Source organism: Cupressus sempervirens, chromosome 3 (assembly GCF_028749045.1).
Source record: "Cupressus sempervirens isolate cs-2001-9-10 chromosome 3, ASM2874904v1, whole genome shotgun sequence".
NCBI lineage: Eukaryota > Viridiplantae > Streptophyta > Pinopsida > Cupressales > Cupressaceae > Cupressus > Cupressus sempervirens.
Window position 1 is genome coordinate 736,300,607 of NC_143120.1, and position 26,248 is coordinate 736,326,854.

The 26,248-nt window shown below is 35.9% G+C and overlaps 1 protein-coding gene across 2 annotated transcripts in view; it reads left to right on the plus strand.

Moving 5' to 3' along the window:
* The window catches only part of LOC149568902 (putative 3,4-dihydroxy-2-butanone kinase), a 227,899-nt gene that overhangs the window by 16,885 nt on the left and 184,766 nt on the right, over positions 1–26,248 (plus strand). For both annotated transcript variants that reach the window (XM_089821754.1, XM_089821753.1), the window contains exons 2-3: positions 6,863–6,936; positions 7,525–7,588. In XM_089821754.1, the coding sequence (XP_089677880.1) occupies positions 6,863–6,936; positions 7,525–7,588 (138 nt within the window). The remainder of the gene's footprint in view (positions 1–6,862; positions 6,937–7,524; positions 7,589–26,248) is intronic.

Genomic DNA, 26,248 nt, shown 5'->3' on the forward strand with positions numbered 1-26,248 from the left:
TGTTCTTTCCTTTGGTTTAGATAGCGATCAAAGTTCAATAGTTCACGCACATGCGGGGGTAATGCCTGCCATTCTGCAGTAGCAGCTCTGAGATCATCCTGGAAATCATCTAGCAATTCATCTTCTCCTATCTCCTGAGCCTCCTCCCTTAGGAAGGTGGGACGAGTAGGCCTATTTGCTGTCCATGATCTGCGCCTAGGAGCACCCTGTGAGCCTGCCACACTTCTATTATCATGATCAGATGTACCTCTACCTTGTTCTTGAATCCTGGGCTGAACAACTCTCTCCATTATGGTAGTCAAAGCTTGTAGTGATTGAGCTATTTCTTGCTGTCCGGTAGTCATGATTCTGTAAAACTCTCTGGTTTCATCATCATCAACTTTGGGAAATCTCGGTGGACTTTGTGATTGTCTTTCACCCATATCTCTATCCTTAAATATTGTTCTCCTATGAATATAATATTTGGAATAGGGTTGCATAAAATATTCTACCCGACAGGATGGCAGGACTACTGCTCTGATACCACTGAAATGATCCTTATTTTAAATTCACCAGAAAAAAAGTAACCAACACTGAATGATGGCATGCAACTTACTAAGTATATGTAATGTTTTAATCTATTTTCATCATATGGGGGCAATGATAATCAAGTTTAAAAAAAAAAAAAAAAAAAAAACTGATAGTTACAATTTCATTGAATCCAAATACTAAGTCTGCATTAATCATAATCTGGACTGTACAAATAATTATTGAAAACTAATAGAACCTGGATTTCAAGCCACCCATAAAACGTTGTTGGCAAATTCACAGGCTGAGTCGAATTGAGTTTCCAAGTTCACCGCTGTCTAAAAAAATTGTGCTTGACTAACTTCAAACCGGCCCGTGCCCGCCTGCATATTATCCTTGCGATTTTTCTTAAAATCTCCCGCACTCCAAATTGATAATGGACGCTGGTGGTTTGGTTGAATTAAATTTTATCTTGACCCGGTTTGCCAAATCCTGTTAGTCCTGTGCGATTCCTTTTTAAATATATATTAATCCTAACCCTCAAACGACGTCTAATGATTTGAATCAAATCCGCCTACTTCTTCATGGAAATCTTATTATCCCGCTGTCGAATTCATTCCCTTCCGAATTTTTCTTGACGCGTGTTCTTGAGACGTGTAGTATAAAACTCGGATTTAAATGCCTTTCTGGAGCGATTGAAGACTGTGGGTTTCTGCAACTCGCTCTTGGATGTCCGCTGAGATTGGGTTTCCAAATTGCGTCGAGGTAGGGCCTGGAGTAGCTGCCGGCTCATGCAAGAAAACACCCGACCTCTGTGCGGCAAATAACCCTAGTTCGGTCCCGAATTTCGCCTAGTCCTGCAATAATTCGTGGATGGCAATTGATTTTCAGACAATCAAAATGCAAGAGTTCTCAATTTGGCACTGGTTAATTTTCTTTCTCCAATGTCAACCAACCACAAAATTTGGCCTTAGGCCACAGATTTTTGCCCTGATGAAGTGACTGTAATATCACCTCCAATTTGCAATAATTCAGGTGATATTCCACACCCTCAAAATTGCTTATCAATGGGAGTTCTCGTTCCCAAAGATAATTGAGAATTTGCAGACCAATGACTACAAATTGCTCCAACTGGAATAGAAGTCGAATCCACAAAACCGCTTGTTCTAATGGGTGCCTCTTGCCCCCTTTTTATTCACTTCTTGAGAAGTCGCTGGAAACTTCCATAACAACGTATTATAATAACTTATTATAATGTATTTAATTATTAATTAACTTTATAAAATTAAATAAATAACTTTATAAAGTTAAGTACAATCTCAATTCGGCATTAAACAAGTAGGCCCCACTTACTGAATAATAGCTTTCTGAGAGCAAGAATGTAATCATCTGACAACTGAACGACTCTCATTCCAATCTCATTTGCCTACAAGAGCCAATGATAGGCAAATCCCCAGTAGAAGTTAGTTTGCTAAAAAGGGGACATGACATTTTATAAAGTTTTGAACCAATGCTTCACAACTGTAAAAAAATATTCGCCGTTATGAAAAACTTTATATTGTGTAATGATATATTAGTTCACGACAAGAATATGAAGTGATAACTTTTGGCCCAACACAATTGTATATTTTAGGCACTCCTGAAATATATTCCTGTTTTAGTTTCAGTCACCAAACAAACTTCATATGTTTAATACAGATCGGAGATTTCATTTCATCAGTGATATCAAATATTGGAGTGAAGGACCAGTGCTTTAAAAACATCATTTAATGACATCTTTTTTCCACTACAATCTATATACGGTCAGTGAATTGTTCCAACAAAAAACCTATACACAGCCACTTAGCATCAATATTTTTTAAAGATCAGCCTATAGTAGAGTTTGTAATATCTGGTTGCAACTGTGTCCCTACATCTCAGAGACGCTGAGCCATGCTGAGTTTATTATCTAGCGGATGAATATGAGTCCTTCAATTTAAATTATAATGGGTATTGTCATTCTCTATAGAGCAAGGCAGATGTGGAAGTAACACTCAGTAGTTGAAGTGCCAGATCTTGCTTAATGATTGGGACGGAGTAATACACCTGGTGTGACTTGTATCTTGGGCTGCGGATTGTGCAATGTTATATCGATAGCTCTAGAGGAACGACACATATAGTAACAATTCTGATCCTTATTACAGATTGAGCCATGGATAAGGTAGTAGGTCAGAATTTGTGCCGTCATGAAACAATCACTCCATGCATAGCATTGGAAGTTAGTATACAATAATTAAACCGATGGATAAGGTAGTAACCCATTAAGCATAGATTGAGCCATGGATAAGGTAGTAGGTCAGAATTTGTGCCGTCATGAAACAATCACTCCAGGCATAGCATTGGAAGTTAGTATACAATAATTAAACCCATCTCCAACAATATTTCCCACTCTGGAAGAATTATGAGCACGGACCTGGTAGACAAAGCTGGACTCAGGAAGTAATGTTTCTTTAATCATAATGTGCTTTAGATGTACCTTAATTTGTAGAGGTAAGTTCCCATCTCTAGAACACTTCAATGGTGGAATGCTGAACCAGAAGATTGCTGATGTCTGTATGATTTCTTCAGAATGCATTCTTTGGATGATATTGAAGGAATATACTCTATCCTAAAAGATAAATATTTGGTACAATATTCATATGATTTTCCTTTTTTCTGTCAATTAGTCCATGAAAATTGTAATTTCTGATATCCTCAATCCATACTTTCTAAGGAATTTTTTCTACACATAATTCTTGTTGAGTTTATATTTGCAGCCTGGCTTTGATACCATGTTAGTTTTGTAGGGATTTTTTCTGAAATTGTAATAACACTGCCATTATGTATGTGTGTTCCAAATGCAGATTGAATGTTATATAAATATGCATAGAAGAGACATGTCTCGTGAAGTGACGTGTCTCTATGGCAATTTCACGAGACATGTCTCTATGGCAATTTATAAATTAGTCATCAGTTAGATAATTTTAACATTAATATATAACATATATACATATATACATATATACATATATACCTATCAAAAAAAAATTACATATATAATAATATATAATAATAATATTTAATAATAATATACATAATAATTATATAAGTAGATATATGAGGGTTTGTCTAATGATGATTAACCAATAAACATAGAAAGATTATCTCTAGGTCAATTCAATCCAACTGATGCTACAACATAACATGGGAGACCCGTATTGACTAATATTTTTAATTTAATTAAAAAATTTGTCAAAGATATCACGATATTGATCTTACAATATCGAAAGTCCTTCAGCCAAGGGTATTGCCCAAATACTATTTAGGCATTGAAAAACATTTAGGAGAAAAGCATGTGTCAAGCACTAAACAACAATCAAGATCTATAGGATGAAAGGATGAAAGAGTTCATGTAGAACCAAAACAATTATCAAAAGCAATGGAATCAAATTGATAAAGTGTATAAGGAAATTGAAGGTTATGACCTAAACCAACAATTTGGATTTCTCAACTGTGCAATGGCCCAAATATATGAGACGATGAATACAGACATATAAGATTGAAGAAAGAAAATGTATTATCATAGGAATTTTTTTGACTTTCAAGGAATTAGTAGAATCCACCCTCATTTTGTGTACTGTGAAGTTTGCACAAAGGAATGAATATGACAACAAGAAGAGTATAGAAAGTATATACTTATGGTCATGTTGGCTCATGTCTGCTCTGTGTCAACTCTTGTTTTCCCTTCCGGAGTCTGTTTATTTACCAGCTTACCAATGCATTTGACTTTCGATTTGCAATTTTTTTTTTCAAAATTATGTGGGAGACGTTGCCTTTTATGTTGGAGATGGCAATAGTCTTTGAGAGACCAGGATTGAAAGTCTCCCACAATTGGAGATATCATAGTCAAGGTCTTCTGTACTAGTCCGATTATAAGAACATCTGAACTAAAAGGTGGTTTTTTAACCTCACAAATGTTTTCTTGCTATTTACATTGATCCATCATCCAAATGTATTTCTTTACTAGATGCTATCCGGAATGAGTGGACATGTAGGTGTCTTGTATGATATACAAGACTTTCTCCATATTTTTATGATTACTAAAATGTTTTTCCTTCTAATACGGTTTTCGAAGCTATTGCATTGTGCTAGAATAAATGCAGCTTGGTTAAGATATTAGTGTCGAATTTCCAATTCCTGAAGATCTTTGTAACCTTTGAAGAGAACCTAAAATTTAATTGTAACAACACAATGAAGTTCTAAGTAAACAAAGATCTGATTCTGGACAAGAAGAAATTGATCTTCTTGATCTTATCCAGGTCATAGTGGCTTTTTGGGCCATGGCTCGGTGCCAATTGATCCATAGTTTTTTAGTAATTTACCAAGCCGAATCATTCTCTTAAGCAACAAAGACTCATCAGAAATAGAGCTCAAAGAGAACTCAATTTGTCATGAACAAGCTACAGACACTGGGTGGCTGTTGTGCCATTGCTATGGTGATTTCAAATTTCTAATGATGATCTTGTACATGACAGTGGTGCTTGCAGGTGGGGCACGAGATTTTTTTTTGGGGCATGGTATATTTTATCTTCAGGTGTTTGACAGTCTTGCCTGTTTTGTTCAAGAAGATGATAATTACAGCAAAGAAGGTAAAATTTCACACATTGGATGCATCTTATCTATAAGGGACATAAGTGTATAGAATAGAAGGGGTTGGAAGAGTGGGAATTGGATATTCAGTTGGTTTCTGAATCTAAGTTTAATTTTTTGGTATAATGGAAACTTGCATGTTGATTTGCGTGACATTTACAAGATTCTAAAAGGGAAACCATGGCCATACAAATTTGAGATATATACAAGAAGGTGGAATTAAGAGGCAAGGAAGATGGCCAAAGACTTGGAATTCATGATGAAGACCCAAGAAAGTCTCATCAAGTGACACGAGCCCTCAGCTGAGAAACAATGTTTATGTGGTCCACTCTCTTGACAACAGACATGCTAAGCAACCCTTCAAATAACATAATGAAGGAGAATAGAATAGGGAATGGTTCATATATGGAGAGGAGCAGGTAAAGTCAAAGAAATCCGATAGACCCTCTGTTTTTTAGGTTTGAACTAATATTAAATATCAAAGGTTTTGGCTCTGGATGCCTCAACTTCCAGACAGCCTGATTCTTTAACACCCCAACAACTGGAAAACTTGACTTCTAGACGACTCAACTTCTGAACAAGTCAACACCAAAAGGATTGGCTCTAGATAGCTTGACTATGGGTTGCTTGCAGTCTAAGTGCCACTTAGGTGACCTGTGTGCTATATTGCTAGTGCCAGAATACACCTAGGCTTGCATTTCACCATGGCATGCTGAGAACACTACTGCGTGCTAAAATCATCATCATGTGTGGATAATGATAGAGCATGCAGGGAAGCCAAATTGTCGCATCCATGGTCATCAGCAGAGAGTTCCTGGGAAAATGATCTGCCAAAGTGTTGAAACTTGAAAGCCAACGTCTTCAAACAACTCAGTCTTCCAGGAAAACACTATGTTTTGTACACATTTAGAATCTGTCATGCTAAAGATATTGTTTACAAATTGGAGAAATGCCCCTGGTTTAATTGGTGGGGTAATAATGCTGTATTAATATCCTAAAGTTGAGTAATAGGTTACCGCAATTTTGTTCTTGGTAATTTGAATATGGAACATATGAACCAATCATCTTCTTGCCATGGGTTTACAATTCATTCTTTGTCATTTGGAAGAAAGATATTATTCTTAAATTCGCATAAGACTATGTAATCTGGTTGACAACTAGGAAAGTAAATAATTTAAAAGTCGACAATCAAGAGGATTAATATAGGCAACTCTGCCAGTGTTTTACTGCACATATTGAATGTAATAATTCTTTCAATCTCTAGTAGATTCTTACTCAGCTATTTTATTCAGAATCTTGAAGGATCACATGATGGACAAATCTTTCTTTTCAATTCTTTATGCTGTAGAATGCCATAATAAGCCTATGTCAAACTTACTGATTAATTATTTTCCCTCAATGCATGCTGTATAACAAATTTTATTGAGATTACACAGTATGATGGAACTGAGTTTTTTTATGCCTTCTTTGTTCTTTTAGCTGCACAGACAACTCTTAAGCATTGTGGCGTACTTTTTTTGCAGGCTTGCCAAGATATCATTTCTGTGATCTTGATGCACTAGAATTGCTAATATTATAATGAAATAGATTACAATGGTTCCATAATGATTGGTTCAACAGGTTAATTATGCTGAAGAATTAGAAAATGGTAATTTAATGTTTACTCTTATTTATCTTCCTCATCCAGATACTGTGACAGAGTTCATTGAAGGCATCGTGGAAACATATCCAAATTTGCAATACCTGGATGGCTTTCCTGAGGTGAGCTTGATATTCAGGATCGAATTCTAGATTGTCTCTTAGTACTTCAGTCTTCATGAATCTGGAGACAGAACACTACTTTTGCAATTTGTGAACCATAAAAATTCTTCCTGATGTGTTCTTTATAGAATGCAAAGCTTTTTGTGTATTTTTGTGTTGTCTATGGATGTTTTTTGTTTGACTATGTTATTTGATCTTTACTTTTGTAATTTTTGTTATTTTGTTGCATAGAATGATAATCTGATTTGTGACGGAGAAAATCCTATTTAGATTTTTTTTATATTCAACTTTAATCTGATTTGTGACTGAATTAAACATGGTAATTTGATTTTTCAACCATGATAGTAACAGAAAAGTAAAAATAAATAATTTGACAGTCTGTAGAGTGCTGGATATGACTGTACTTAAGCAGATCACAGTTTTCCTTGTTTGTTTTGAAGAATTTTTGCCAGAACAAATAGCAAACACAAATATAAGTCTGTTAAAACTTTTACTGGCATATTACAGAGTCTTAGGTCACATTTCTGATGTGTTACAAATAAAACATTTGCTTGCAGTTCTAATCTTAGAACTAGCTCTTGCATGCAGGTTAAAGTAGTATTGCGTGCTGATATATCTCGGGGAACATACAAGAAGGTTGCTATTATATCAGGTATTTTAACTTCTTTTTCCCTTTTGTACTTGAGTCTCGTATGCATGTTTTAGTGTTTTCAATTATAAAAACAGTTTAAACATTGAGCTCGCTGGAAACTGTGGATGCAAGTTAGGTGGTGCAAATATATTTATAATTAGATAAATACATCTACCAAAAACCAAATCATGGAGCCATAAATGTAAGTTTGCCCCAAAGAAGAAGAAGACGATGAATCCTACAGCGTAGATCTCCTACCTTACAAAATGCTAGATCTTGAAGAAGAAATGCTCACAAAGGAATCCTTGAATCTTGAATGCTAGATGAATGCTTGAAATGCCTTAGGAAATTTATTTACTTGAGTGCTTGAAGTGTTGCTTGAGAAATTGTATTCGTGCATGGATGACAGTGGATGTGAAAATGAGGTGCCTAGGATTTATTTTATACCAGTTTTTGGGCACGAAAACAGAGCAAGCCAATGGGGTCACCTAATTTCCAAATTTTAATCCTTGAGACAAAACTGGCTCCAGGACTTAAAAATACCAGAGGTATAGATCCAGTATAGGTTGACTTGAGGTGATTTATATAGGATTATCCCAAGAAGGGGTAACCTCGAGGTCTTAGAAATTGCACAGATAAAAATGGAAGAAAAGGAATTGAGCAGGAGAAAGAGTTGATTGAGCACAAATCCGTCTATGGTCCATAAAAGGACTAAAGGGCGGGAGCTAAAAGGTCTTAAATGATAGGTGCTTTCATTTTAAGATGATACAACAATCAATGTTTCTATTTGTGTGGTTGGAATATGCCAATGACATATGGGAAAGAGCCTAACTTTAATGTAGGAGAAACTTGTTCATTACTGATACAATACAATAAGATAATCACAAAGCAAGGAAACCCAAATTAGTTTCTTTATTGAGGTGTTGCTAACTTTTTCTCTTTTTGGAGATGTATGGATACTGTCATGAGCCATAATGGACATATGTACAGTACCAATATATATAAATCATCCTAACACACATTCTAAATATAGATATATGTTTAAAATCCTTATATCAGTTGTAACATGAATTCATAATAATTAGACAATAGATAAATAATTATATTAATATTAATAGTAAGTATACAAGTACTGTGTCAATAAAATATTATCAATAGTATACTATATTTTTGGATAGATAAATATCCTAAGCCTTGATCCATCATATAGTACATAAATACATTTGGATAATCATCCTTAAGTCCCAAGTTACATTTTCCTGCCTTCCTTCTAAGTCGTTCCTTGTCCTTCCCTTCTTCCGCCTTTGATTAGGATTTGTATATAATCTAAGCACTACATCTTGCACTTATGTTAAGGATAAAGCTTTGAAAAGTCACAAAATGTGAATACAGAAAGGGCATATAAACAAAATGTTAAGTGATAAAAACATTTTCTTAAACAAAAACAAAATATTTTTCTCTAATTAAAATTGAGTCCAATCTAAAAACATTTTCTTAAACAAAACCAAAATATACTTCTCCAATTAAAATTGAGTCCAATCTCCAATTAATGAGGGATCATTTGCTCCTTGGGGATGGTTGTTGGTTACACCAAGTTCTAATTTCCATCCTCCTCTTTGCCAATGATGTGCTTCTGTTAGCGTCCTTAGTGGAGGGCAAAGTAACGTGACTCGGACCTGACTAGGACTCGGCAAGGGTAACTTGACTCGTGACTCGGCTCAAACTCGGCAGTGACTCGGTGGTGACTCAACGGTGACTCGGCAAAGTGAAAAAACCTCGAAACTTTGATTTTTTTTAGGATTTAAAGAACATTCCATTCACCCATTATTGAATAAAGCTTAAAGACACAATAACATCATTAAATAGAAGATAATTTGATCATAATGCACATACTTAAAAGTCAAACATACATCGATTACATAAGTACAATACTACAAAGGTAAATTGCTAAATACTATATTACTAGTAACTAAATAGTAGCTGAAGGAAATATTATAAAAGTAAAACATAGAATCATATATAAAATGATAAATCCATGCAACCCATCAAAATGTATATGTATTATGAAATCCAACACATCAAGATTCAATAGTCATCATCAAATGTTCCAAATTCTGATCATTTGTTAAGTTAAACAAAAAGTTAAAATAAGAGTATAGCTATGGCTCCTAGTCGGAGTCCTCATCATCATCCTCATCCTCATCGTCATGGTCATCGTCATTGTCATTGTCATCGTCATCCTCATCCTCATCCCCATCCCTGACCTCAACCTCAATTTCAGGCTCAATATAATCTATAAAATGCCTCTTAGTAAGGCGTCTAAGGTAGGACCTAGATGACTGGTTAGCCATAACATCAGCCTGTGAAGTGCCTGTAGGATCAACTGTAGTCTCTAGCTCTGCCAATGCTTGTGAGGTGCCACTAGGAACAACTGGAGCTTTCTGGTCCTTTGCTACCATAGCCACAGCTTCAGCCTGGCCCTCTCTATCTACCTGGTCAACCCATTGTAGGTTCTCATCATCAAAGATAGGATTAGTAGCCTCTGTGATCCACTCAGACTTTGGATCAACTTCCTCTAGAGTAATCGGAGAGGTGTTACTACCCAAAATCTCCTTGGTCCTAATGCGTAGGTTGTAATGCACAAAGACTAGCCTATTCATTTTCTCCATAAACAACTTGTTATGCCTCTTCAAGTGGATGTGCTCGAACATGCTCTAGTTGCGCTCACATCCAGAAGTGCTACTTGGCTGGCTCATGATGTGGATGGCGATTTGCTGAAGGTTTTTGGTTGAAGTCCCAAACATTTGCCACCATCTCTCTGAATTTTGAAAAAAGGAAAAGAAAAAAATATTAGTCTCATTTCAAAATTTGAATTTTAAAACTACAAATTTAAAAACTAGATTGTATAAGGCTTAAGCTGCAATTTTTACTTGGTTGTAATTTTGTACGACCTTCTTTGCAAATTTGACTTGAAAAAATGGGCCCTGATGCATTATTATAGGCATCCATCTCAAGCAATATATCTATGGCATTAGTGGCCATCTTCGATATCATAGTGTATAGGCCACTAAGAACCTCCCCATCTGCCTTGAAACCTTCATGGAAACGGTATGCCGGATTGAGGTAATATGCTGCTATGTGGATGGGCTTATAAAGCTAATTTTGCCATCTACTATCAGTTATGTCCCAAATAGGGCCATAGTTTTCCTCGACTCCTACATATTTGGCCTTAATAGCCTCATTGGCCCTATCCATGCCCTCATATATGTAGCCCATAGAGGGCTTCTCCCCATCAGCATCGTAGGAGGGCTACAAGGGGCTCATTGATCTACAAAACAATTAAACAAAAAAACAATTTAGTGAATGATGAAACTTTGCAAAGTTGCACAATGAAAATAAAACAATAATATGTATGAGATAAATTAATTTATAAAATTTTAAGACTTAAGCTTACAAAATTTAAATTACTTCCACAATCTTTGAACATGGCTCCTAGAAACCTTCATCGTCATAAATGCATTTTGTTGCATCTATCCTTGCAGGGGTGGTGGCAAAGGAGGTGGAACACCAATCTGGACCAACAAACATGCACCTCAAAGCTAACCTTGAACTCAACAAGGATTTTAGTATGATAAAATTAGAGGCAAATCTTGTGATACCGGGGCGAGCCAACTCCTTTCCCTTCGTGTATTGCCTCATAGTGCTGAGGACCAAGGCATGATTATAGATGAACTTACAAAGATTTTTGGCCTTAGCAACACATGATTTCACCCATTCAAGCTTGCCAATATCCTCTAACATGAGGTTGATGCAATGGGCTGCACATGGAGTCCAAAAGATTCTTGGGTGTCTCTCCATCAAAAGTTTTCCTGCAACAATTTTAAATTAGTTAGTAAACAATGAAATTTTTTAATATATTAAAAAACTTTTTATTTTCAAAATTTAATGAAAAACTAAAATAAATATTTTAGAACTTAAAAAGTTAGAAGTTAAAATTTTACCTGCAGCAACATAATTAGCTGCATTATTAGTCACCACTTGGACAACATTTTCTTCCCCCACCTCCTTTATGACCTCCTCAATAGCCTCACATAAGAATTTTGCATTTTTCACATGTGAGGAAGCCTCTATAGACCTCAAAAACATGGTGGATCCTGAAAGTGATAATTAAACAAATTAATTATCATTCAAGAATCAATAGTCAATAAAACAAAATTTTCGTTATTCAATAATACATTAAATTTTAGAGTTCAAGAAGTAGAGGATGATGAATTACCTCTGCTAGAAACAAGAAAATATAGGAGGGTCCTATTCCTTCTATTTGTCAATTCATTCGTCATAATGGTACACCCCTTTTGGCTTCAAATCTTTATATGGTCCTCCAACTCGAGTTTCATCTCCTCAACCATATTTGGTAAAGGGGGCCACTCAACTCATCTTCAGTGGGGACTTTAAACCCCACACCACAGATAGAAACTTCATCAATCATCCCCTGCCAATAAGGAGTCTTGTTACATTTATAAAAACATTTTAATTAACATATTTCAAATTTTCAACATCAAGTTAAAAACTTAAAAGTATAAAATTGAATGTAAATTTTAAAACTTAAAAGTATAAAATTGAATTTAAATTTTAAAACCTAAAAGTTTAAAACGTAAAACAATCAAATATAAATGAAGTTAAAGTCCCTGATTGCTATAAATGGAATGTTGCAGAAAAACCAAAACTTGCAAATTGCTCTTATTCTAGCTTCATAGATCTCCTTATTCCAGCCCAAGCTCTTAAGTGAGGGTTGTGCACCAGGAGTGGAACGTGGTACAAAAAAATTGTCCAACCTAGATTTTCTGACTCTAGGACGAAAGGTAAAGCCAGTACTACTAGAAGGGGTAGCAGCCGCAACACCACTAATAGTGCATAGAATAGATGTAGAAGAAGTACGACTAGTAGAAGCACTAGGACGATAGGGGGAAGGGAAGAACCTTCTCCAACACAATCAACTCAAAAACATTTCTAGAGGAGTGTGGAAGGGAATTGGAACCAATCTGAGCTAACTCTGCTAATTGTTTTTTTTTTAATTCCTTTGGTTGTTCATATTTTTCTAAGGCAACATAACAAAAACGTTGAGCCTCAACAGTTGTAGCTCTACAAGGCTCAACATCTTGACCACGTATGCCAGCAATATGGTATTTCAATCTATTTATCCCCCCACTATTAACGATTTTACAAAATAGGCATTTTTTTTGAGTTCTAGCTCTACCCGAAAAGTCTATGGTGTGCTTCCAACACTCATCTTTTCTATTGCCTTTAGAGAGCTTGGGTTTTTTTACCTCCAGGAGCCATTATGAGTAAGGAAAAATGTAAAAGTTGCTGCAATAAGACATTTTAGACCAAATATTACCATTTAAGCATTGTATTTTATGAAGATCTAAAGTAAAAAAAAAAAAACCCATAAACATACAAAAAAAATTCATCCAAAAAAACCCATAAGCATGGGGAAAAAAATCATCAAAATCTAAAAAATGAACTCTTACCTCTTTCAAATGCTTTGGGAAGTCTCCTATAAACTCCTTAATGATCTAAATGCAAGCTCCAATGTCACAAATGCAAGTTTTCTCCTCTTCCTTTCAGCTGGTTGCAAAACAGTGACACTCTATTTCTCTTCTTCCTCTCTCTCTCTTTCTTCTTCTCACAATAGAGTGTTATAAAAGGCCTTTTAGGGTTATAAGCATAACATAGAACAATTTTTTTAAAAAAGAATCATTGTTTGTATCATATTTTAACCCAACCAGGTGTCTGTTGCCGTAGTCGGGTCAAGTCGCTTGTGACCTGCGAGTCACGACGTGACCCACAAGTCAAGCGAGTCACATTATTTGACCCGTTGCCCTTGGGTCATGAGTCATTTTGACTCGGTAGGCCGGTGGTGACTCGTCGACTTGCTCGACTTGCGGCGATTCACGTTGCTCTGGTGGAGGGGCTCTAGTGGCTTTTAGATGGGTTGACTTCCTTTTGTAATTGATGCCAACTTGTTAACCTGAGCAAGACTCGGGTTATGGTTTTCAACTGTTTGAAGAACTCGCATCTTCACTTTAGCTTTCAAAGCCAGTCAATTGAGATTGTCACTTCGTACACTTATCTTGGGGTCAAGTTCTCCGACCTACGTTTTAGCATGAGATTCGCCCACCTGCCCAGAGTTGCTAAGGGGATGGGTTCCCTCGCCCTTCTGGAGAGGCAGTGTTTTCCAACATCACATTTAGGATACTAATTCCAAGATTTCCCTCTTGGACTCATTGGTTAGACCTATTGTTCTCTATGGCTTTGTTGTTTGGGGACCGTCTCTTCTTGATTCATATTGGGTGTTGGTTGAGTAGGTTCAGACCCTTCTCCTTTGTCGGATTATTAGATGTCATTAGTACACTCCACAACATCATCTTGGCCGCATTTGGAGCTCACCCATTCAGACTCAACGCCATATTCGATTTGATTTGGTTCATTCATTACCTTAGGGGCTTTGTAGACTCGGCCAACGATTGTCACAAACACTTCTACCTCGTATACTGCTCCTTCGTGGATATTGTCAGCTCTGCTATTGGTATACCCAGGCCACTATTTTGCTGAGCTCAATTGGGATTGACATCGATGGTCTCCCGCCTTACCAATTCTCCTTGGATGCCCCCACTCATCTACTCCCCTCTCAGTAGGAGTTGAATGGGCATGTTAGATTGGATATATATAGACAGTACATCACCACGATCTGGATTAACCCTCTAGTGGGTCTGCGGCCATGGATGGCCTTCTACTTTGAGCACTTTCTAGAGATACTCAATGATATTATTGTACATCCCTTCTATCTGAGCTGACACCGGAGCCACTTTCTTTGTATCTCTTTGGGGTCATTGAGAGTCGGTTCCCATTGACTCTGTTGCTTGACGGATCATCATTTAACTAGGGACGATTGGGTTTTCCGTTTGCGTACATTTGCTGGGCCAGAGACTGAGATCCATTTCATCTTTTGGTGCCTCGTTTATTACGAGATTGGATGCATATTCCACTGCCTATTCCGGGATTGTAGATCTCTTTTGGTCTTTTTCAATTATTTTGATTAGTAGTGTCTTGCGTTATACCTCCAGGAGACTTCGCAACTTCGTGATCTCACTTTACCATATGTTCACTCAAAGCTAGGCCTTGGATCAGCTCATCACCACCTTTTTTCCGCACATGCCCCCTCCAGGGGCATGAAGAGGCCGCTTACTACTACTATCTCTGGGTACACAAGATCTGTTAGACCTCATCGTGGATTCACTAGACGACACCCTAACTCTAGTTTTACTTAGAGACGGATCTAGACCCTTGATCGCATTGGGCCTTATACTTTGGTGCTAGATTTCTTTTTATCGAGAAAGGATAGTCCTCTTGTCTATTGTGGCTCTCTTTCTTTGCTTTCTTGTTGTTTTTCTCTTGGTCACCATTTGGTGCACTTGCTGGGTTGTTGTTCACCCTTGTTGCATTCCCAGTCCCTTAGACCCTTGTTTGGTCTCTTGTTGCACATTAATATCATTATCTTATCTTATCTTATATAGCATTTATTACAATTGCATAATCTCCTTCAATCTCTACATTCTTGCAGCCAAGAGTTTTACATAGTTTTAGTCCTTCAACTAAAGCCGTTAATTTTGCCCAATTATTAGTTTCTATTTATACATATCTTGCCAACTTTGCTATCTCCATGCCCTTCTGAATTATGGATACCACAACCAATGCCTACTCTGCTCGAATTCCCTCTTGAATCTTCGTCAAAATTGAGTTTGAATGATCCCTCCTTGGGTGGTTTCCATTTGCACATCACTCATTTGCTTTTTGAAGCCCCCCCTTGCTCCTATAAAGGGGGGTAATTTTAGACCATTCTTGCCTCTCATTTTCTCATCCCAGTGAGACATTATAGCCTCCTTTTTTTAATTTAGAACCTGATCGTTGGTAAGTTCAATGACAAAAGTCCCAATTTTAATTAGAAGTTGTTCTACATTCATCTTCTTATCTTGAAAAATTCTTTGGTTGCGTTCCTTCCATAATTCCCATAGGACTATGGAAGGTGTAGATATCCATAAAGAGATGAATACTATCCTTCCTAAGGAGGGGCCAAGCATGTGTCATATCCGTTATAGTTCTTGGAAATGCTATTACCCACCACAATTGTGAACATAGCCATTTCCAACATTCACTTGAATAAGTGCAATACAGAAAAAGGTGGACAATGGATTCTTCCTCATTTTTGCATAAAGGATAACTACTTGGGCCTTGGTATCCTATTTTCTCAAATCTTTCTGAGGTAAGGGCTTTCCTATTTAAAACTAACTAGATGAAAAATTCTGGCTTAGCTAAACAAGCTTTATTCCAACATAATTATTTCGCTTTCTTAGGTGGGAAGTTCATGTCCTTAAAATCCTTCCATTTCCAACCTTTTCTTCTATCCTCAAGGTCAAATAATCTATTAATCTTTTTCCCCATCTAGCATCAAGTGTTAACCTTAATTGGGCTAGTTTACAATCCTTTTCCAAAGCACCATATCCTCCTCAAGAGTCTTACTAGAAGAGAGCTTCTTCCCCCATCCCTAGGTTCCATGTTAGTCTATCCTAGACGGAGGATCTACAATCCATCACGAAGTTCCAAATTCTTGATCCTCTAGGAGTTGATTTCTCCTTGAATATGCTGATTGGACCAATATTGCTAAGGTATTTCTTTATTAGTAACTTTGCCCACTTGAGGTGAAGGTTCTTGAAAATTCTTCATACTAGTTTAGCTCTCAAAGAATTACCTTGGATTTTGATGTCCTTGATCCCTACACCTCCCTCATCTTTTGGTCTGCATACCTTGTCCCAAGCTAATAGGGAATTTTTTTCTTTTCCCCTATTCCCTGACAAAAGAAAGTCCTAAGGAGTCTATTAATTTCGTCCATATTTTTTCGGGGGAGATCAATACAAGATAATTGATAAATAGGTTGCGCTGAAAGAATAGATTGTATCATTGTTGCTCAATTTGCAGAAGAGAGCCAATTTTTAATTTGATCTATTCAGTTGTTTGATACCATAGTTTTGTCGAACGAGTCCCTTTGTCTAAAGGAAGACCTAGGTATGATGCACTAGTGTATCGACTTAATATTGTTTTAATTCGCTTTTGCCTCCTCTATGGTACTTTGTCCATAAAGCGTAGTGTCATCAACAAATTGTTGGTGGGTTGGCGAATCCAGGTCACTAGCGATCTTAATTCCTTCGATATTCTTTTCATACATGGCATTGTTTATTGATCTTCCGAACGCTTCCGCCATTAAGATGAAGAGAAAAGGTGATATCAGATCACCTTGTCTAAGTCCCTTACTAATTCGAAAACGCCTTTGGGTGATCCATTTACCATATTGATAACATAGGGGATGATATGCATTCAAAGATCAAATTCGCACAATTGTTTTGGGGACCCAAAGGCTTCGAGGCATTTCCTCAAAAAGTCCCAATCCACTCTATCATATGCCTTTTTAATATCTAACTTAATTAACATAGTAGGCTCTTTGTTGTTTTGAATAATATGTGTGGCCTCCTGGGCAATAATTACTCCATCAAAGATAGTTTTGCCCTCTACAAACCCTGTTTGTTCCTCATTGATCAGGTTTGGGAGAAGCTTTTGGATTCTCTTTGCTATAGCCTTAGTAAATAATTTATAGAGAGTTTTGCAAAGAGCCATGGTTAGATAATCATTAAAGGTCTTTGATTTATCCCTCTTCGAGATAAGGGCGATAAAGGTATTACTCGCCTCCTTGAGGAGCTTTGCTGAATTTCGTACTCCTAAAGCCTCAGTTACCTCCATCCCTATGAAGTCCCAATATTTTTGAAAGAAACATGTTGGAAACCCATCCAACTCTGGAGATTTATGTGGATTCATTTGCTTGAGGCCTGCACTTACTTCCACAAAGGTAAATTTTTCCAATAGTGCTTTGTTTTGTTTTTTGGATATAAGTTTTGGGATGTTCATAATGATGCTTTCTCGTGCCCCTAGGTTTTGGACACCATTATTATTGAAGATTTCTTCAAAGTACTTTATTGCCTCTTTTGCAATGTCATCTAGGTCCTCTAGTTTTTCCCCATCCTTGTTTTGAATGAAAATGATTCTATTAGCTCTTCTACGCTGTTTTGTACTGTTGTTAAAGAATTTTGTATTTTTATCCCTTGCATCTAGCCACGTTTCTCTTAATTTTTCTCTCCAAAATAGTTCCTCTTTGGTTAAGATGTCTTCATAATTCTTCATTAGGTACCTCTCTTTCATATAAGGCTAAATCCACATTTGTCTTAATTTGAAAGGACAATTATCAGACTTTTTATCCTTTACGATGTGTAATTCAACTGGGTAGTGATCTGATCCTGAGATGGGTTTCACTTTTGATTCCAAAGTAAAAGGTAGTTTTGCCATATCCCTATTTAAAAGAAATCTATTTGTTTCTCTGCAATAAAGCTGAATCCTTTTCTCCTAATACTCCAAGTGTAGCTATCTCTGGAAGTGGAAATATCTATTAGTCCATTTTTGTTAATCCATTCATTAAAATCTATTGCTGCTTTAGGGAGTTTATGAGTTCCACCTCATTTTTATAATGCCTTAGTGATAGTATTGAAATTCCCTACTATGATTGAAATCTCTCCGTTATAAACAATTAATTTTTCTTCAATCTCTTTCGAGACTCTGATTTTCTCCATATTTTGAGTAGTGCCATACACATTAAAAAACCTGAAGCCTAACTTCATTTGGGAGCTTCTTACTAAGCCACCACTCCAATTTCCGTGATCTTCTAAAGATGTTATAGTCAGAAACCTAGGGTCCCATATGAAAGCTAAACCTCCTGAGGCTCCCCTAGTTGGAGATCCCCATATCTCCCTAAATGCTAGCTTCTATTTTAAATCCTCTAGATCATTCCTATCTAGTTTCATTTTTTGCAATGAAATGAGTTTTGCTTTTGTTTTTGATATGCAATGTTTTAAGACTTGCTACTTGTTAGGGGTATTTAAATCCCTAACATTCAAAGTTAGGACATTCATGGCAACTTATGAAGGATCTTCCCCTTTCTTGCATTAAAGATATTAGTTGATACAGATTGACCATGAGCACATCCATCCCTCATTCTTAGTTTCTATAGGGATTTCCTTCCCCTCTTTTTATTTGTTTTTGCACAATCAAGGTTATTCTTACTTGGCTGAGTAATGGCTATCCCCAACTGTTCTTGATTGTTTAGTTCCCGATCTAGTTCTCCTAGCAGTTGTTCCACTTCCACCATCTCCATTGGATATGCACCTTTCGGAATGTCCTTGATCAACAATTCCTTCTGTCTCAGTAGTTCTTCCTCGACACAAATTTCATCCGCAAATTCATTAATCACAAACTCGCATAAATGCTTAGAAACAATTCTAACCTCTTCCTTCCTTCAGGTTCCTCATTCGAAGGGATTGATGGACATAATGTTTCCTCTTGGATATCTATGTTATCATCTAGGTAATCCCCTCCTCCGTAATCCTTTTCCTCTCTCCTTTGACTTGTTTCACTTTTGAAGCCTCCTTCTTCCTCATTAAGTATTATTGCTATATCTTTCTGAGGCTTATCCGTTTTGGAGTGCTTAATCCCTACCTCTGTGGTTTCTACCCTCGCGTTTTTTCTAAGATCTTGCTTGGAACTTTCCACTCCCATTGTTTTGTCTACAACTATCGCTAACTCCGGATGGGCTGAAAGGGGGGCTTTCATGATGAAACTTGAAGCCTCCCCTCCATGATTTGCAGATATCATAGGTCCCATTATAACCGAAGGTTGTGAGGGTGCAACTTCTTTTATTTCCCCCTCTTTCAAATCGTCTGCTATAGGGGTTTCCACAATGTCAAAGTCTCCCGTTTCCTTATTAAGGATAATCTGCATGTCCGAAGGAGGGTAAGGGAAAGAAGGGCCCTGATTCGGAATTAGAGAAGCCGATGCAAAGTCCTATGAAAGATCCTTTTGTGAATTTCAGTTCTATCATGAGTGACCGTCCCTTGATGCAAATCTTTAAAGGCTTTGGTTTATAGATGTTGGCATCCATACTGACTATGATAATTGGAGTGGAGAACCTTAATTTAGTTTCCAACTTGTTACCTATCAAGTTAAGAGTCTCTTTTGTTAGTAGTTCAATAGGGAGATTAGACAAATTAACAACAGGATCTATTGTGAAGGAGCCTTGGTTGTTTGGGTTAAAGAAAGACTTCCATTCAAGGACTCAAAGATTTGCCTTTGAAAACTAGAGCATTTTTAACCAAAAATTGTTTTTTCAAACTGGAGCTACAACAATCAATATAAAGAAAATCATTTTCAAGATAGTTACTTCTAATTTCTTACAACAAGATTTTTTCAACCATCTCACAATAGATTCTACCTATTACTTGTCCCCGTCCATTTGACATAGAGTCCGTACTTCTTACATTGTTGCTCGGTATATTCCACTTCATAACCTTGAAGCTCTAGAGTGAGGAATTCCTCCTTGTTAGTCGCCACTGGTCTAGGGATGATTGCATCCTTTTGTCTTGGTGGGGATTCCTTCCTAGTAGGTTTGGCTATGGGATCTCCCTTAAATTTTAGTTAAGGGTATCTCAGAACAGGTTCTCCGGAGGAATGAAAGGATTAGAATCCAAACGGTGTTTGGACAAAGTTGATCTAGGTCTTCTTGTAGAGGGTGGTTTTGACTTGTGTGAGTTTTGAGGATAAGGGTAGGAAGGAAGAGGAGTTTTGGGGGATTAAACGCTGCTTCTTGTCGTCTGGATCGTTTAGATTTTACAGTAATCCAATCGTCATAATTAAGTTCATCCTTCACTGGTTCAGTAAGATTCCAGGGAACCAAGTGTGGAATTGATTTGCAGTAAAGGGGGATGGCGTATTTTGTGCGCCAAAAGATAAAACATTGTCTGTCAATTTTTGCCCTAGTTGCTTGGTTTTCTTAGATCGAACAAAACAGAATTTGTAGGATACATTTTCACATATAATTTATAATCTAATACACAACTTATATTATTTGCACATAATAATTAAAATAATTATTAGTTAGATCTAGAAATAAATATTTGATTTCAAGAAAATAGAAATTATTTGTGTGGAGGAGAAGAGTTGAGTTTTATAGAACCTGATTGCTGAAGCTTGAAAGTTTTACAGAGTACTCTAATTGATTTGTGTATACCCAACCTTCCTTTAAATGGATTGTAAGAATAAATTCTGCCCAGGATTATAGGGATTTATCTGCCAATTATTTGTCTTGTAATAGGTATTGATTTGAAAATGCACCTGAATCAATTTGAATATATATGGATCTGCCAATGAGTTGATTCGGTCTGCTCTTATATATCGATCTGTTCAATGATATTTTTCTGCGCTCCTATTATTTTCTTAAACGCATTACCTGTCCTTCAGATAATTTAACAGAGCTGAAAGATTTTGATCCCTTGCTTATGAATCCTTATCAGATTGACCATCCAGTGATACTTTGCTTGTGAATTGTAATTAGATTGTCAATCCATGTTCTGGTGAATGGAATGTGCTCTAACAGATTTAATTGGATTGAGAAAGGATGTTTGCTGAAATTTGGAAAGAAGATTTGCCAATTCTCTATAAATCACTTTGCTTCCACGATAAAGGAAATTCGCTGGGATTTCACTGCCTTCACTGCCTTCAGAAGTTCAGTCGCATAGATTATTGTTTATAATATTGATGATTAGGCCTTTGAAAATAATCCCAGATGATTACTTCATTCCAACGCTGATATTTGCCAATTTTATTTGTAATATTTTTTTCTAGATATCTTTGAAGGCTTTTAGATTCTGGAAGGAAATTACTGTCGCTTGCCACTTTAGCTTCTGGTTTGTTGAAATTTTTTGCTGCTTAAAAGTGTTTTTCATTGTTTTAAGTATTTTTACTTTTTTTCCTAAATCACTTCGAAGGGTTTCGGGTTTTTGGAAGAAAATTGATTTCCCTTTCCGCTTTATCTTCTGAATTGTTTTTGAACTTTCAATACGCTGACTTCTTATTTATCGCAGTTCAGAATTTTTTGATTTGGTTTTCTGCTTTTATTTTTAACAATGTGTGGCACCCTTTTCTAGCAATGACGATCCTCTTGAATAACAATGCGGGCTCTGTATAAAAGTGCAGCCTTCGCTAATGAAATATCGCGAAACATCTTCCTGAGCCACGGCAGCAGACCGAATTTGACAGTAATTTATTGCACTTTTAACATTCTGTCAATCATATAGTCACGAAGATTGTGCCCTTATTGCCTGATTTTGCTGCCTGACATTACATGATAGCTTATCCCTTATTAGGAGTATCAGTCATCATACGGATCTAGTTCTGGGAGCAAGTCTACCAGACAAAGCACCACACCAGATGACTCCTACAGAGAATAGGAATTGAATAGGCAAGTGCAAGGGTTGCAGAAGAAGGGTTTGATCAGAGAAAGTTTGAGTCCTTGTGCAATACTTGTGGTATTGGTACCTTAAAAAAGTGGAGAATGGAGAATGTCTATTAATTCCAGAGCTATTGATAAGATCACAGTAAGGTTTAGATTTCCTTTGCCTACGATGGATGATATAGTGGATTATTTGAATGGAGCAAATATTTTACTAAAATTGATTTGAAGAGTGGTTATCATTGTTAAGGATGATAACATCAGTTGAACTGAGCCATCCTTGAGTATTCTGTATATGTAATTGTAGTAGGATATATATTTATATGTGTGTGTGTGTGTACATACTACATATATATACACATAAATTCATATATATAACCTGTTTATATGTTACAAGAGATTTTCATACATATATATATACAATTACATATTTAAATGAAAAATATAATTGAGCATTTATATTGATCAGGCAGTGATAATACTACTGATGCCTGAATCAATAAATCATTAATCATGCCATGTAGGGACATGACCCTATGTGGCAATAGCCACATAGAGTCGTGTCTCTACGTGACATGACTTTTTATTATGATATATAATTCCTGATTGCGGATTTGAAAAGGAATCAATACAAACGGCAATTCCAAAGTATTGTCTGCAATTCAAAGCACATCTGCCGATCACCAAAGAAAGAATACATTAGTAGCAGCAACAGATCAACATTGAAACTTGTATCAGACGTTACTATAGTTCTCAATATATATTGTTTGCTGCATTATCATATCTTCTGTGTTAATCAGGCATATATCATTAAATATATATATTGCTCACTGCAATAATACACATCAAAGTATTCAGGAATATTTGAATAAATCAATATAATTTCTGAATACATCTCTATCAAGGATCCAATAAATTTACATGGTATTAGAGCCCAACTGATAGAGCATCACAGTCAGTCACATTCAGATTTAAATCTAGAAAATTATCTTCAATCTGAAACTATGGTAAATCATGTAAGATTAGAAGACAGACTTGAAGGGGCCTCCAACTTTGCATCATGGAAAATACGAGTAGTGATCATTCTTCGAGAAATGGAATTAGAAGGATACATAGAGGAAGATAGTCTATGCCCAAGAATGATTCATAAAAAACTTGGAAAAGACATAATGATAAAGCTATGAAGATCATTATAGATTCCGTCACAATTAGGATACTCCAAGAATGAAACTGATTCTAACATATATTTCAAATTAGTTGATGGTGATATGATTATTCTTGTATTATATTGATGACTTACTAATAACAAGTGAAGAACATCTTATAGCAGAGTGTAAACAGGATCTGGCAGTTGAATTCGACATGAAAGATCTAGGAATTCTTCACTACTTCTTTTAGCCTAGAAGTATGGCAAAAGAAGAACTACATCTTACTAAATCAAGGAAAATACACTGTTGACATTTTGACGAAGTTTGGGATGATGGACTGCAAACGCATAACTACTCCAATAGATGCAAATCAGCACAAAGTGAAGAATGACGAATTTGAATTAGAACCTACAGATCCCACTTACTATAGGCAAATCATCGGATCATTGATGTACATGGTGAACACTTGCCCTGATATTTGATACACAACCAATGCCTTAAATGAATTCATGTTTGAATTGAAGAAGATCCATCTCATGGCAGCAAAGCACATTTTGCGATACTTGCATGATACGATTAGATTTGGTCTCAGGTATGAGCAAGTTGAGATCTAGCTTCATGGGTACTCTAATTCTGATTGGGCCAGCAACTTCATTGATCATAAGAGTACTACAGGGTGTTGTTTCAGTCTTGGTTCAGCAGAGAACAATTGTTAGTCACCTTAAATTCCACTGAGGAAGAATACATAGATTCTTCCATGGGAGCCAAAGAAGCAGTATGGTTAAGAAAATTGCTAGTTGGATTGTTCAAGAAACCCTTGAAGTCAACATTCATCCATCATGATAATCAAAGTTGCATCAAGTTGTTTGTGAATCCTGTTTTCCACAATCGATCTTAGCATATTGAAATCCCTTATCATTATGTTAGAGATATGGTAGATCGAGATGTTCTCAAGCTAAAATACATAAGCACAAATGAACAAACAACTGATATACTCACTAAACCTCTATTCAAGCCCAAATTGGAGTATTTTAGAGGTAAAGTTGGAATAATTCATTTATGATTGTAAATACTAAAACTAGATCTTTGTTTTGAAATATATATATATATATATATATATATATATAGATTTAAATGTTATTGTCTTATAGTTACATATGATATGCAATAAAAGGTGACGATCTTTCATTGACATATATGGTTAGAAGGTAACCATTGTAAGGTGGTGATCTTATAAATGGTAGATCTGTTATCATCACAGACTTCATTAAGTTGTTGTTCCAGAGAGCTGAAAGTCATAATCTATTATAATCAGACTTCATTAAGTTGTTGTCCCAAAGTGCTGGATGTCATAATACTTGTCATGATAGAGTTCATGACATTGTGTATCTTGTTATTTGATAAGACCACTTTAAGGTGTTGTCCCAAAGAGTCAGAAATCAGATAACCCATTCTCTTGAAAGGCATTAATGAGATTGATGCCAGTGCACATATCAAAAAAATACGAGAAATTTTTGATGACTCACTTCTCCCTTACTAAGAGGGAGTGTTAAGGATATTAGCATCAGTCGAACTGAGTTATCCTCCGAGTATTCTGTATATGTAATTGTATTGGGATATATATTTATGCACACACACATATATATACATATATATAAATATACACACACATATATATCCATATATATAACCTATTTATATGTTACAAGAGATCTTCATATATATATATATATATATATATATATATACAATTACATATTTAAATTAAAAATATAGTTGAGCATTTAAAATTGATCGGGTAGTATTAATACTACCGATGCTTGAATAAATAAATCATTAATCATGCCACATAGGGACATGACCCTATAGAGTAATGTCTCTATGTGACATGACTTTTGATTATGATATATAATTCCTGATTGCCGATGAGAAAAGGAATCAATACAAACGGCAAATTCAAAGTATTATCTGCAATTCAAAGCACATCCGCAGATCACCAAAGAAAGAATATATTAGTAGCAGCAACAGATCAAAAGCATTGAAATTTGTATAGTATTAGATGGTACTATAGTTCTGAATATATATTGTTTGCTGCATTATCATATCTTCTTAGTTATTGAAATGGATTTTTTTTGGACAACCAATATTGGAAAGTTTTGAAGTGGATAATTAAATGGACTAGTTGATGGATTGAATAGGAAGAGGAATTTGTTTTTTTACAACAAATGTGAGAATAAAAGTACTTGGGTTTGATGAATTGAAAACATTGCATAAGAGAAACTTCGATTTTGCAAAAGCATGGAAGGCTTATAAAGAATCTATTGTAGTTAACTAAAGCAAGTGGTTGGATTATTGCATGTAGAATGACATGTTTAAATGAGTTTGGTTATGCATTTATAGAGAGGATCAATGAGGGATAATTTGATTAAGGAGGAATAAAGTGGAGGGGCTTGTTGGACACTTTGACAAGACAATAAGTTTAGTGAGTGAAATATTATTCGCCACAAATTTATAAGTATGTAAGGAAATTTGTTCAAATTTGCAGAATTTGTGGAGTTGCTAAGGGTAATAGTAAGAATGTGGGTTTGTATACATGTTTTCCTATACCTAGTAGACCTTAGGAGGGCACTAGCATGGATTTTGTTTTGGGATTTTTGAAGAGACAAAGAGGTCATGATTCCATATTTGTGGTGGTGGTTATATTTTCTAAAGTTTCGCATTTCGTTCCTTGTAAGAAGATATCAGATGTAGTACATGTAGCTCACTTGCTCTTTAAAGAGATTGTAAGATTGCATGAATTATCGAGGAGTATAGTTTTAGACAAGGATAATAAATTTGTTGGGTATTTCTGGAGGACATTTTGGAGGAAGCTAAATACTAATTTGAAGTTTAGTTCTATTTTTCATCCACAAACTGATGTACAAACATTTGTTGTTTAACAAATTTGTTGAGGAGTTTGGTTGGAGGTAAGCTTGGTAATTGGGCTTTGGTTTTAGCACAAGCATAGTTTGCATATAACAGTTCGATGAATAGGAGCACAAGAAAGACAATATTTGAAGTAGCAACCTCTTTCATTGTTCTTTGCTTTAT